This window comes from Triturus cristatus, chromosome 9 (genome assembly GCF_964204655.1).
Source record: "Triturus cristatus chromosome 9, aTriCri1.1, whole genome shotgun sequence".
Lineage (NCBI taxonomy): Eukaryota > Metazoa > Chordata > Amphibia > Caudata > Salamandridae > Triturus > Triturus cristatus.
The window spans coordinates 215,862,347-215,877,224 of record NC_140592.1 but is presented as its reverse complement, the minus strand read 5'-3'; the positions used below and the strand labels follow the sequence as shown (position 1 = coordinate 215,877,224).

General features: G+C 40.4%; 1 protein-coding gene across 4 annotated transcripts in view; it reads left to right on the top strand.

Moving 5' to 3' along the window:
• FLNB (filamin B) overlaps positions 1-14,878 on the top strand; it is a 446,441-nt gene that overhangs the window by 398,402 nt on the left and 33,161 nt on the right. For all 4 annotated transcript variants that reach the window (XM_085624763.1, XM_085624762.1, XM_085624761.1 and 1 more), the window contains 6 exons: positions 1,490-1,693; positions 3,257-3,409; positions 6,669-6,791; positions 11,865-12,131; positions 13,174-13,311; positions 13,508-13,623. In XM_085624763.1, coding sequence (XP_085480889.1) covers positions 1,490-1,693; positions 3,257-3,409; positions 6,669-6,791; positions 11,865-12,131; positions 13,174-13,311; positions 13,508-13,623 — 1,001 coding nt within the window. The remainder of the gene's footprint in view (positions 1-1,489; positions 1,694-3,256; positions 3,410-6,668; positions 6,792-11,864; positions 12,132-13,173; positions 13,312-13,507; positions 13,624-14,878) is intronic.

Here is a 14,878-nt window from a genome sequence, read left to right as displayed (position 1 = left end):
TTCCAGAATTCCTGACTGCTCCACATAATTACAAATGCAACAAGTACATTGATGGACAGAATGCAGCACAATGTCAAACAGTCACCCTAGGCCTAAATCTGGGGTGAATGTGATCTGGGCCTAAATCCATCATTGTTTTGCTCCCCATGCCCTTCCACTTCAGGCCCAGCCATATGCAAATCAGTCTTGACCCTGTTCCCAAGGGCAACAGTCCAGCCCGAACTGCCAGGACAGGACCTCCCTGGACTGGAAACGAGCATCCTGGTACCGGTTTCGGGGCATCACCCCTCATCAGCCAGGCTAGCTTGACTCCAGTGGCATGGAGAGCACGGGACCCACGTTTCCCGTCCAGGGAGGACCTGGCTTGGCAGTTTGGGATAGACTGTTCCAATGAAGCACAGGGTCAAGACTGATATGCATATGGCTGGGTCCAAACAGGGGTGGCATGGTGAGCATAAGATCGATGGATTCAACCCAGATCTATTGACTGGGGGTGAATGTTTGATTTGCTCTGCATTCCGTCCATCATCTGTGTGTCTTTTGCTCCACATAATTAGTCAGGGGTATTCAGAAGAGTTCCTACAAGAAAACATCTTACAATGGAAGGACCCAGCTGTGATGTTTGTTGTACATCCAGTGTTTAGACAGATTGTTTTGTGCAAGGAAAGCAGTTTGTGTGGATGCTACTGGTTATGAACTGGAGTCGATTTCTTGTTTGATCTTCAAATCTATGACTTCTTCTTGAGCCTAGTAGAATATATTTTTTCTCTCAGAACATACCTTTTAATTGCCTGTATTTGGCCATATCGCCCATATATTGTGCTTGATTTAAATTAAATTGTAAAATCATATAATGTTTTGTCTTTGTTGTCAGTAAAACATCTGCAAGATTATTATAATGCTTCCTTGTGAGAATAGTCCTCGTGGATTATTAGTAGGGCTCCCAGTTCTCTGATATTGATTTTATTTTTGACATTTTTGCCTATATTTGTCCATGTTGAATTTTGTTCGTCGTATGGTATTCATTCAAGTTTATATTTTGAATCAGTGAAAAAATTAAGTAGTGATTAGTAGATTTCCACATTTATTTGACTGATAAATGTAACCTTACATTTCGGTGACTGTGTAGTTGTAATGCTTCAAGTAGGCATATACAATTAAAACACTACTCAAATTAACACATTAATATTGCAATACTAGTACTTATGCACCTTTGCAGTTACGTTCAATTTGTACAGGTATTTGCGCACAGGTCATGATTTACGCTATGGCAACCACCTATAAATAAAATTAGAAAATGGCTGAATTTTGCCATTTTAAGATATAACTACTAAAAGGGACGCAAATTGGTTTCTGTTTCTGGTAATGTGCAAACATCAAAAGAACGTAAAACACAGCACCTTCATTATTAGTAAATGCTTGTTGGTTTGCTATTGATTTCATAGTGTAAAGTGGGTTCTTTTCTGAAATACACTTGCTTTATCTGCAGGAATCTCCTTCATTCCACGAGAAGTGGGCGAGCACTTGGTCAGCATCATGAAGAACGGGAAGCATGTCCCCAACAGTCCGGTGACCATCATGGTTGTCCAGTCAGAGATCGGAGATGCCAGCAGAGTGAAGGTTTCTGGCCCCGGCCTGACTGAAGGGCACACATTTGAACTGTCCGATTTCATTGTGGATACAAGGGATGCCGGTGAGTGTTGCATGGGAGGTTTGTTAGAGCTGGTAATGGCTTGCAAGCCGTTCACTACTGAAACGTGTTCCTTTTAGTTGAGTTACGGACAATTGTTTGGTGACTGATGAAAGGTGGTGATCTGGTCTTCCAAAACTGTGCTTAAATCACGAGCTTAGCAGTGACGAGACCAGGAATGAGGAATTATTAGCTGCAGATGTGCAGGTGCAATTAATGCAAATTGCAAAGCTAAATACAAATATAAGAAAAGATATTCCTGTGCTCTATCCACATATTTTTCAGCCGTGGCTGCTGCAGGTTAGAGTGGTGGGGGGAATTTCGACGGACGATGACGAGGGAAAATGAAATAAATAATTCATGTCCCCTCGTCATTGTCTGTTGAAATCTCCCCCCCTCCCCCACAGCCCCACCGCTCTTATCTGCAGCGGCCGCAGCTGATTTTTTTATTATGTTAAACATTTTGCACCCTTAAATTAAATATAATCCCAAAAAGTTGTCTTATTTTCTATAGGATCCTAATTGTCCCTTCTTGGAGCCTGATTTAAAATGTGGCGTCCTAAGTGTGAAGGGCATTCCCAGATGTGGGTACTGGGCATGCTGTGCCATAGTGCCCACGCTGCACCTCACTGATGAGGCTCAACTAGACTGAAACTGCTCTATGATTTCTTGTGTTCATGTTCTGAAGACACTTGAGAGTTCGGTTTGGCTCACCTTTTCGTGTTAGAGCAGGACTAAATTGATTTGCCCCTTGTGGCTCCTAATCTTTAGTGGCGCAGTGGGCAACAAAATGATGAACAGGTATGCGCCCTGAGAGACTGCAAGTGGTTGCATCTTTTGCAAGCATTCCACCCATCACATTTATTGTTTTTATATATGCATCACAGATTGTAATTATATATGTGCAAATAGTGGTTTCTCCTACTTCCTATACTTACTTCTCCATATGGTCTTTGTGGTGGGATTTCTGTGAGAGTTGGAACTACAAACATATTTCTCCAGGTGGAGAAACCCCTATATTCATACAATTCCCCCAAAAATGCTCTGTAACCTTTCTCATCCCTTAAACATAGCCAGTCCTGCCTGTTTAAGTATTATATGCAAGTGTTTATCCAGAGTGGGTTTGGTCAATGTTAGTAAATAGAAATAAATTCTGACTCTGTGGTGTTCCAAGAACCTTGCATGCTCATCATGTCTCTGCTCTGCAGTCCCCTAACATACCCTTTTCTACATTCTGTCCCTAAACTGCCACAATTCTGCCATACTTGTGGATTTTCCCCATTCATTAGTGGATTTTATAGTGGGAAAAATCATAATCAATAAACCATGATTTAGTAATTGAGCATATGGTTTTTTTACTGCAAATTCTGCAATTTGCACCCCAATGTGACACTCTGATTCACGAATTATTTGTGGATCAATCCCGCGCTATTTAAATGCATTTTAATTGGCATACTGCCTTTGATGGTGAGGGACGTCCTTCTCGGATTTAAATCTGCGTAAAGCTTGATAGTATCATAGGAAGTCTAGATGCTTTGCCTACTCATGCATGCGTTTCCATTCTAGGTTATGGTGGGCTGTCTCTGGCAATTGAAGGGCCTAGTAAGGTCGACATCCAAACAGAGGATCTGGATGATGGCACCTGCAAGGTCTCCTACTGTCCAACCGAACCTGGTGTCTACATTGTGTCCATTAAATTTGCAGATGAGCATGTTCCAGGTAAGAAAGAAATGCTGATCTACTTCATTTACATCAATAGGTTAATCTTACCTTTAAAGGAGGATTACCTAAAACAAATTATTGCATGATGGACACCAAGAAATGGTGCACCATACAGCAACCCTAGACAAGGCGAATGAGCAGTAAATCCTGAAATGTTTAGATTTCTCCTATAGACTTTTTGAGATTCAAGCAGCTGTGTGCCCTACAAGCCATTCACAGTTTTTTCACTTGAGATGAGTGATAAACAACCACTTATAAAGTGTAAATAATAGCTGAAACCCACACATCATAGTACCGTGTTAAAAAAATGAACTATGCTTTGAACAAATGAATTTGTTATTGTGTTTGGAAACTGGTAGCTGTTTCCAAACATTCTCACTTTGTGGAGTTGAACAGAAGATAACCTTGATCTGAGAATTTCTGGAGCTTCCTAGTTTTTGAGAATAATTAGAAAATATTATGGGTGGCACTATCACTACTAATGATGATAATGCCAGTACACTACTACTGTCATTACTTATTGCAGTATACACTGTAAGAACATGATTCTCTCTGCTGTGGTAACAGCGCTACCATCTTGCCCTTTGTATTAGTTTTACTGACCTGTCCTGTTGCTTTCCATCAGTGGGCTCAACAAAATGTTGTCCAGTGAGGGTGCTTCCTTGTTTGTTTCTCAACCCAGCAGTGTGCAAGACTGCTGATCGAAGAGTGCACCTATAGTGCATTTTTTCCATAGTGCAGTGAGGTCACTGCCCACTCCAAGAAGAGATATGGGGTGGCTGATCACCATGCAGTGCCACATACATTTTCACTTGTACTCATACGAGAGAGAGACACCAGGACTATCGTCGAAATTCTCCTCATCCAACAATAAATGGCCTTTTTTAATTTCTTCTGCATTTATATAATGGGTTGTAGTTCAGGTGGCATTTCTGTAGTGTGTCTTTGCATAAATGGCACATGCTTATGTCTCCATATGCTGTCTGACTGTTTTTTCACAAGGTGGATGTTGCCTTTGTGAAAGTGATACCATTTGTGCATCCTGCTTGTTCATCTAGCCTGCAGGCTTGTTTGGGGAAACCATATTTACATCTTGCTGGAATGTGCATCTGCTATTGAGCATAAAACTAACCAAAACTGACTATCTAGCCAAATCTATCCTTAGATCTTTCAGAGAACAGAAAGATCTGAGGTTAGATTTGCCCAGATAACCAGTTCTGGTTAGTTCACCCAGAATATAAGCCTCCTGAAATTCATATTTTTGAGCCCTTCACTGAGGTTAGATTTGCCCAGATACCCAGTTCTGGTTAGTTCACCCAGAATATAAGCCTCCTGAAATTCATATTTTTGAGCCCTTCACTGAGGTTAGATTTGCGCAGATAACCAGTTCTGGTTAGTTCACCCAGAATATAAGCCTCCTGAAATTCATATTTTTGAGAACAGAAGAGTTCTTGCACAGGAAAGTAGGCTTGTTGCACTGGTAATATGCCTCTACTAGATCACTTGCTGCCGGCACCCTTTCCTCTAGTTTGAAAGGAATGCCACAGACTGGGTAGCTGTTGTAATTTTTCCCACTAGTGGCCTCCCGCACTGGGGGCCAGCTCTGTGTAAATGTCTATCTGCAGCACAAGCTAAAAGAAAGGTCTGACTAGGACACAATTTGTTGCTGTTCTGCCCAAATAATGGGACCAGGTCTGGGTCATCAGAAGAGTGCTGCTGCTTTGCCCTGCTTAGAACATTAAAGCTGGTGTCACCAAGGAAAGCAGAGGGGCAGCCCGAGCGTGCTAGCCAGAGCAATGCCCATCAATGTGGATCTCTATGAATGGCTGCTTAATAGATTAAAACTGCCCTGAAGACAGAGAAGTCTGCAAAAAAATGTTGGTTGGGGGTGACCCCCCACAAAGGTATGGTGTCCTGGAAGTGCTTAAACCATGATCGCACAGTCATGGTTGCGAGACGACACAGTGGATTAGGTCCATCTGACGGTGAGACCGCTGATTCCCTAGTTTCCAGTCATTCACAACCTTGAGAGTTTTTCCCTTCCATCCTAAATATTCAGAAACAGTCAGACCCATCTCTCTGTGACATATGATATGGGAAATGTTATGGTTAGAAGTTGTTTTGGGAATCCAACCCTAAATATCAGTGTTGCCGGTGGCTGCCCTTCTGCCCTGTTCCCTTTAGTATCCCTGCCACCAGAAATATTAACCTGTTGACAGCTGTTGGAGAGTTACAGGCCTCCAAATGTTGGTATCTCTGGAAGATCTACAGAACATTCCCAACTCAAGTTATCCCCTTTTGGAAAAACTAGTTCTGGAGATCATTTGGAGCTGTAACTGGGCCTCCACTTCAACTGTAACCGGTCATTCCCCGTCACTAACCACCTTTTTATATCCCTGGTGGCCCTATTTCTGAACACTTGAATTTTGGCCAAGCGGATGTTTCTTATGCCAACACAAAATCTCGCTTTTGTGGAAGTCCCAGCTCACCCTTTGCCTGTGCTTAGTGGGATCCTTGCCCCTGTAAGGAGTTCTTGGTTATTTATAGTGAGGGTAACAACTATGATCAATGCAGTGATATTGGTAGGGCTCAGTGTCATGTATGTTGTAAAATATACGGTGCAATCCACAATATAGATTAGTTCATTTTTTAGAATATTGATTCTGCTTATCTAATCTTAGTGCTCACAATACAATAAATAAATAACACTGATTTATGGTTTCGTGTTTGGAGATATAAACAAAACGTTAATTAGTGCAAATGCGGTGTCGTTTTCAAATGTTCATTTCCTTATACATAAATGGTACTCATGGAGGGACTCCGGGGATTCTGCATCAGTTGCAGCTTCCAGGGGGACCCTCAGAATTATTTGTGAATTTGATGAAAGTCAGAAGTTTACTCACAATCAAGGTGTAAGTCTTTCTGAGGAAATGTTGTGAGGTGGCCGCTGTGAGCTACTGCATTTATTCTTCTGTTGACCGTACATACGTTTTGCCATTCTACCACAGATGCAGGTCATTTTGCCCAACTATGAACCCAAATAATTGTGTGCAATATTGTTTATAAACTTTCATTTGAAAATGCTCACCTTACTAGATATCCCCTCATAAAAGCAGTGTTGTACAAACTTAAGTGACTTTGCAGAAAGTGATAGCCATCCTATTTTGCAAAGTGTCAAATAAGTCATTTAAATGCTGGGAGTTAAGGTGGCTATTTTGTTTGTGCCTGACTTTCTGGTTGCTGTTTGTGTGTATAGGAAGTCCGTACACTGCAAAAGTCACTGGTGAGGGACGGGTGAAGGAAAGCATCACTCGCAAAAGACGTGCCCCTTCTGTGGCTACAGTGGGAGGCATTTGTGATCTTAATTTGAAGATTCCAGGTAATAATATTTTTTCTGGTAATAAACGTAATGTTTTATATATTATTGACATACTGTTACCATATAATTGTGTCTGTCCGCGTTCCAATACTAATTATTACATTATATTTCAATTTCTCAGTATGTGGTACATTTGTAGGTGATGTGATTGAACTTTTTAAAATGTCTTATTTTTTTAGCATTAGAATGTTTGAATGATTTACTCAAAGAGTGGCTTTATAACAAGATATATTACAGTATGTGTGAAGCCTTGGAGTCTTATCAATCTGGTGTGTAGTTTAAGTTTAACATGGAACTTGCAATAGAATGTATGTATAGTGAAAAACTATCCAAAAGGCGTGTAGTGGGTGAAAGTATCTATAGTTTTGTTTGAAAGCGATTGATGGTAGACAAGCTATGCTTTGTTCTGTATGATATTATTATAGTCTTTGATGTATTAAAATTTACATTTTTACACAGTCATATTCGTCATTTGGAATCTTGTCTAAGATTGATCAAGGCTATTTGTGTATTCTCACTGATCAAAAGGAGAGACTGGTCATTGACTCCTGCTCCGATAGTTGTGTATTCCACGAATGTGTAAGATCCCAAGTAACACACACTGTTATCTGCACACTCTTGTGATCCTTTTAATTCCCTGTAGAAGGGAATAAAGAGCATTAAAATGTGTTCCCTATCATTGGTCACTAAATCTGTAACTTTTAAAAGAATTTGACAAATGTCCATAGGGATCTCGAGTCCTGGGTGCCCAATGCTAGACCTAAGTTTACCCAGGGCAAATGTTAGGTGTCACCTAGGTGAGAACAGGCACAGACGTAGGGCCCACTTATATGGAAAATCATACCTAACATTTAGAAAAACCTGCAGGAATCGGTACATGAGCCCTTATCTTGAAGCTATTCCCCCTTTGCAAGCGGACAACTCATAGAGGTCCAGTGTTTCTGCAAACCAGAACTGCCAATAGCACCGGGATCAGTCGTTCTTGGAGCTGGAATACAGATGCAGTATTTTTGCTATATTTGTGATGAGGCCCTTGTTGGCGATATATGAGCTTCTAACACCTGTTTCCCTGACGTAGACCAAGCTGATGGACAGCTAGCTGCCTCTGGCCCCTCAATGGATGCAAATGAGAATGAAAACCTTGAAATATTGAAATCCTCATGGCTCATCACAACTGTGCTAACTTACTGAACATTTCGATGTACCTTCCCCTGAGTAGCAAATGAAATTATAGGTGAATAATTTGAGATTTAAGCCTCATAGTTGAAATCACTGTGTCTAAGCTAGAAGGAGTAGTACAAAGTATAGGAGGGTACTTTTGAAATGAGTGTCCATACCTAAAAAGTATGCATAGGTAAAGGTGTGAGGGGTTTGTGGTGCCACGCTGAAGTCTTACATGTCCTCAGATTCATCAGGCTTCTTTAAATCATCCATGTACCCTGACTAATGACCTGACCCGTGAATATGTAACAAAGTATCACTGGCTCCCTGTAGAAGCAAGGATTGCGTTTAGGTTTTCAGCACTTTTCTCAAAGCATGCTGGGAAAAAGACCCATCATACTTACACTCTCCAGACAACTCAAAAATGATAACTCATGAACCTTTGCACACAACTGTTGACCACGCCACCCAACAATTCTGAAAATGACTTAAACCTGCAGGCAGATTCTTGAGAGTCCAGACCCTCGGCTATTGATGGCCCTGAACCCAACCCTCAGAGCTGGATCAAACTACACATGGTGCAGAAAGCAACTTAACATTGAACTTTTCATGCATGCCTACAGGTGATTTGCATGTAGTAAAGGGGCGTTCTTGCTCTGAAATAACCAGAAGTTGGTCATCCCTTTATACAACTTTGAAATTAATTATTAAAATGAAGTTGCTTTAGTAAATTAAACTGTACTGTAAATTCAGTACAGAGAGACCCTCTTGCATGGGAGACATGGTCTGATTCATAATGCATCGAGTAAAGAAAATGTGCTTCTTGCCCAAACTTAATGGATGTTTGTCATTCTAGGAAGCTAAAATGCTGCTCGTTTTCTCACAGATTTCTAAGGTGCATGTAGACTGCATTGTGATTATCCAGAGCGTATTGCAGGGAGTCTAGATTTCCTGCTACAAGTGAATTGTTAAATGAACATTCCTTCATATAGCACAATGTCCTGTATCTCTTCAAAACCCCTGTTGAATTGTGTTAGTTTTGTTTATTTAATGTACACGTTCTGTACAGTATAAGGAGACGTAAAGACTGACTTTTCCACCGCAAGCAGTGTGTCTTATCCCCAGCCACTGCCACCAAAATATTTGTTTTGCTTTTGAAAGGGAGAATATACTTTATAATCAGTCAATTGACTGTCTAATGAGAATGCCAGCAATGGTGCACATTATGAGATTGCCTTCAGTGAAGTAAACTTCTGCCCACTGGATGTAGAATGGAGAGCATCTATTTATTCACAAAGGACACAAATGTTTTGAAAGTTCGGAAGGACATTTTATCACTTTGCACCCGGGTCAGTTTCAAACCACTCATGAGCATCACTGTATGTCTTTGCAAAACCTTCCCGTCAAATGAACTTAAATCTGATTTTCTTTTTTCAGTTGACACATTTTAATCTGTTTCTCTTTAGCCCTCATTGAAAAACAATAAGTCTTTGGTTCATGAAAAATTCAAGGTGTGGCCTCTTTGTCACTTCAGTTAGAACCTTGTGGTATTCATAATGCAACCATTCTATATCAAATTCCATTAAATTGAATACTCTCTATAATACAAGTCAGCTACACACCTTAATTTAAAGGAGATACCTATGTTTGAGTTGAAGGCAGGAGATGAACTAAGCATTTACATTCTTGGCTTATTTTCAGATCCTGTGGTTATATCAGTGGCAGTAAGGACTGACTTCATTACATTTTATTGTAGTACAGCTACTCCATTCATATGTTGTTCCCAAGCATTTGACAATCTTAACTCTTCTTGCATTTGATGGTATGGAACAGGAGTGGAGGCTGTAAAGAGGGTGAGAAAACAGATACATGCATCTAATGCTCTTTCATTCGGTCAACAGTGGATTTCAACAACATCATTACTTCAGACAAATAGCGTGCTCTTGTAAAAGACACATTTAATTAACACTCGTGTATAATGTAAGTTGTCTGACCACTACTTTACTGTTTATGCTATTTCCTGAATCTGTATTTGCCCCATACTGTCTTTCTTTTCTTCTCTCTCTCTCTTTTTCTCCCATTCTATCCTTGTAGTTTCTTGGTTCCAACTTGCTGTTTCTCTGGAGAGCCTCTCCCTCTTCTCTAAGAGCACCTCCCTGTCTGTTAAGCGGAAGGAAAGCCATCCAACTCCCATGAGCCAGTCTACCCAGCATGTGCCTTTAGAGCCATCAACTTGTGAACCGAGGGAATCTTTCCAAAGTACATTTTCCATCTGGGGTCAAGAAAAAGCTGAGCCGTTGAGTGCAGGGTCTGTAGGCACGGCGGGTGCGTTATTGCACTGAGCATGTGAAGTCTGAGGTTGGCAAAATGTGCTAATTTGAAATATCCAGCATGCTTCAAATGTATTTGGTTTATAGAATTGAGATAAACATTGTGGCAGAGTTTTTCCCTCTAACTCGCCATATTAAAAATATGAAAATTAAAGATGGAGGGACCAAAATATACATAGATTTGAAACATTATTATCAATTATTTCAGTTACATTATAAAACTTTGGAATAAGGGCCGTTTGAGAGCGGGATCTAAAACTGGTAACATTATCTAATATTTTTCATTGTTTTCGTTTTTGAATGAGATTTTAATATTGGTACAAAGTTGAGATATTGTACTGTACTGCCACATTCTTATTCTGAATGTCTGTTAGTGCTGCACCTCTTCTGATGAGTGCAGCCTTAATGCTATTTAAGTTTAATGTCCTTTCTTAGATCAAATAAGATGGAATAGAGTGGATTTTAACTTCAGTGATAGATAGAAAAAGAGTTCGATTTCTTACTTGTTACTTAAATTATCTGCTGGTTGGATTAAAAAATGTGTTTTAAATGATTAACCGATTTTTGATTGAGCCTACTTGATTTGCATGTTTATGTATTCTCACGTTTTCGCTTGATGCTGTAGTGACATCACCTGTGGGTCGATTTGCACCTTGGCTGTTCTCCTGTTAGCAGTAATTTCCTAAGTCAGAAACTTTCAAACCGTGTATGATACTAAAATAGACAATCAAATTTAAAGAGAAGCAGTGTACACTGTAGAGTAAATTTGCACCATAATATAAATACTTACTTGTTTTCTCAATGTAAATCACAATTACATTTTCCTTGTCACATTTATAGTTAACGTACCTCTCTTTGACATTTACATCAGATTAGTGGAAATATATATCTTGCAGATGATGGAATTAACCAGATGAACAGGTTTAATTGCATTAATAGACTTGGAACCCGGTGATCAGTTTTTATCATAGTGACTGAAAGTCTATAATTTAATAACGGGTACCTTGAATTAGAGGCAGCTCATGTAAAACTGAATTTACAATATATTTAGGTTCTAACATCCTGTTTAATCGTTTTTTTCCTTGATTGTACATGCGCGTGGATGAGCCTTTCTATCATTCTAGTGAATCCTTCCTCTCTCTGTCTCTTGCCTTTAACCTGTCATTGGTAGGATATTTCTTATGCATGGCATTTGACGCTCAGTATTGCATATTTCTGCCACATCTCTTCACATCCCAGAATGCTCTGCACTGACAATGATGGTTTTATGCCAAGCTCCCTTCCCATTATTTTGGTATGCCACCATCCTGACCCTCATATAAAGGAATTCTTTAAGTCCATAGTAAGCTAGGATTATGGCACTAGATAAAGCTTTGAATTTGTGCATTATTTTATACAGAGGCAGTGTCTGTATTAATGGAGTTTTAAGCTTGCTGCCCAGTAGTTTTAGGAATAGCTGCTGGACACCATTTGTGTCAGTAGTCGGAGAACCATAAGCTTGTGTTATGCCTGTTGATGATTATACTTTGGTTCTTTTATGTTGATCAAGCCATCAAGAAACTCTTCTCCTTCTGCCCTTCAGAAATTGACAGCCGTGACATGGCGGCCAAAGTAACAAGTCCCTCCGGAAAAGTGAATGACGCAGAAATCCTGGACCTTGGCAAAAACACATACTGTGTTCGATTTGTACCTCAAGAAATGGGAGTCCATACTGTGGACGTGAAGTATCGAGGGCAGCATGTTCCAGGAAGCCCCTTCCAGTTCACTGTTGGGCCTCTTGGTGAAGGCGGTGCCAACAAAGTGAAAGCTGGAGGTCCGGGACTTGAGCGAGGAGAAGCCGGAGTTCCAGGTGAGTATTCACAGTTGTAAATGTACTCTCTTTGCTGAAAGTGTAGCTCTTACTTAGGAGATCATCTAGAAGGCAGTAATGGGACAACCACTGTAAATCAGCAGATGTCCAGTTTTCCCTCTCTCTTGGTTCCTAGATGGCTAAGACCTTGGTTTCCATTGGTGGAGCTTCAGCCTGAGGCTCATTTGCCACAGGGTTGCCAGTTTCACTGCATCAGAATCCCTTCCCTTTTAGGGTGGGCCTTCTGACTCTGCTTCTTACCGTCTATGCCTACCATGGGAAAATGGCAGCCCGGGGCAGGAAACATGACAAATATCTCTGACACACGGGGGCACATCTCCCTGTGCATCAAGGAAAATGTTTTGTGTTTTTATGAAGCAAACTCTTGATTTGGAGTTTTGTTTCAGAAAAAAAGAATAAAATGATGACTAGCCCATAATCCTGCAAAGACATGGTAGTCTGGTTAGTATTGACACCATATTGCCTTACTAGTACTTGTGTCCCCAACTTTATTTTAAGTGTTTATTGTTAGTACACCAGATGGTGTGATCTCTGCTTGACTTAGCATTCTCTCAGGCAAGACCTTTTGAGCTCCATTTCACAGGAGTCTTTGTTAGCTTTCCTTCTGCAGTTCCCTTGTGTGTATTACATCTTTAGACCTAAACGACCCTCTTTGTAAACTATGAGTTCATTGTTGCAGCAGTGTGTCTGCTCTCAGACAGTAATGGCTGCAGAAGTTCAGCAGTCTTCCTCAGCTCTGATTGCTGCTGTATTATGTTTGAACCATACGGACGTGACTTTCATCAAAGTGGCACCCTACGTTGCTGCAGATGTGATTAAGTAGACTGTTGATAACCATAAAAGTCTCTAAAGAGTCAATATTGTTATATTGGCCCAAAACAGTGTCTTCTTGCTAATGCACAATGCTGTTTGTGAGGGTGTCTATATTTTGTAGTTTTAATGACTTGCAAACATCCTGTTCATGGCATAGTTTGAGAAATGTACTGTGCCAATATCCTAATCTTGTTCCTTGTATTAACAGCTGAATTCAGCATATGGACGCGAGAAGCAGGGGCTGGAGGGCTTGCTGTTGCCGTCGAAGGCCCAAGCAAGGCAGAGATCTCCTTTGAAGACCGAAAGGATGGATCTTGTGGTGTTGCATACATTGCCCAAGAACCTGGTGGGTAGAAATCCAACCGTACATAAACATAAAGCTGAATATGCGAAGATTATTAAACAGAATCTCTGCTTTACTAGGTGTTTAGCATTTATTCTTTGAATTAGATTTTCAAGTCACTTTATACACACAAATGTTGAGTTTGGAATTCATTAAACAGCTTCCTCAGACTGACCCTAACTTTTGTTTGTTTCTTTAGGTGATTATGAGGTGTCCATAAAGTTTAACGATGAACATATTCCAGATAGCCCCTACATGGTGCCAATAATTGCTCCATCAGATGATGCCCGCAGACTTACTGTTACTAGTCTTCAGGTGAGGCAAAGGGAAATCATTAACAAGTTATTTTAAATTAGGCCTCCATTGAGAGTCTTAAAAGTCGGACTGATTTATATTAGCCCTGTGTGTATTGGAATTTTAGCGATATGGCAGATAACTCCACATCTGACAATTACCTGTGGTAATTATATAACCCATAATTTGCCCTGTCTTGTAGGAAATATTCATAAGGACCTTTGTCTTGCCTTGAGCAATCGCAAATTTACTTTCCCTGAAACCTGTTTTAATCTCCATCTGTTTTCAGTCACTGAGAAGCTGTCTATCTCATTCCCTGCTGTCACAACTGGGTGGAATTTACATTTTCCAACCTAAAATGGGACACATATTTATTAAAAAGTGATGTGGGATCATACAATCCCTTCTGGATAAATTAATCTAGAACCGTATTTTCGGAGGGTTTTCGTTAGGACTTTAACAAACCGGTAAAGACAAAAATTTTCCTCTCGCAAATTAATATAGAATGCCTGCCATATACCTACCTCTTGCCTGATTGATGTTTCAGATATTATTCTCTCAATCTGCTGTCCAAATCTTCCTCTGCCCAATCATCCTAGACAGTGTGTGGCCAGAGAACCTACCTCTGAATAAAGACTTCATCTTTTTTGCTAGTTCTCGTTCTCTGTTTCTTTCTATGTGACACGTTCTCTCTCCATGTCTATCCCTCTCTTGTTCCATATATGTGTCACACCTTCCTTGTCTGTGGTATCTCCTTCCACATAGTTGCTCACTGGAAGGTGAAGTTTGTCATGAGGGACCTCCATTCTGCTAATGACTCTGGTTCCTCCGTTCTCCAAGTCTCCCATCTGCAGATAGCACTAGTCACCCTGAACTCGAGGAGCTGTCCCACATTGCGTCTGAAGAACGTGATGTGGATGGTGAACCTAAATCCTCTTAAAAGGCAATTACTATTTCAAATCTGTTAAATAACAATTCAGAGGAAATTTAAATGCAGTATTTTGTGAAGAATATCCCTCCAAGAATCTTTAAAAGCACTGATGAAAAGTTATAACATCTAATGTAATGAAGAAATATCCGGAAACAGGTAAAAATGTGAGCATTCAAATTGGCCAATTAGATAACGAAGCTCTGTGGTGACACTTACCTGGGAACTAATCAGATTGACTGATGAGGGGACCGTGATTCAACAATTTCTCACCAAACAGTGGCACCTTCTTGGCTCGTGGCATTGCTTTTATTGTGGATCCATGTCCGTGTTTCCATTGGTTGTCTG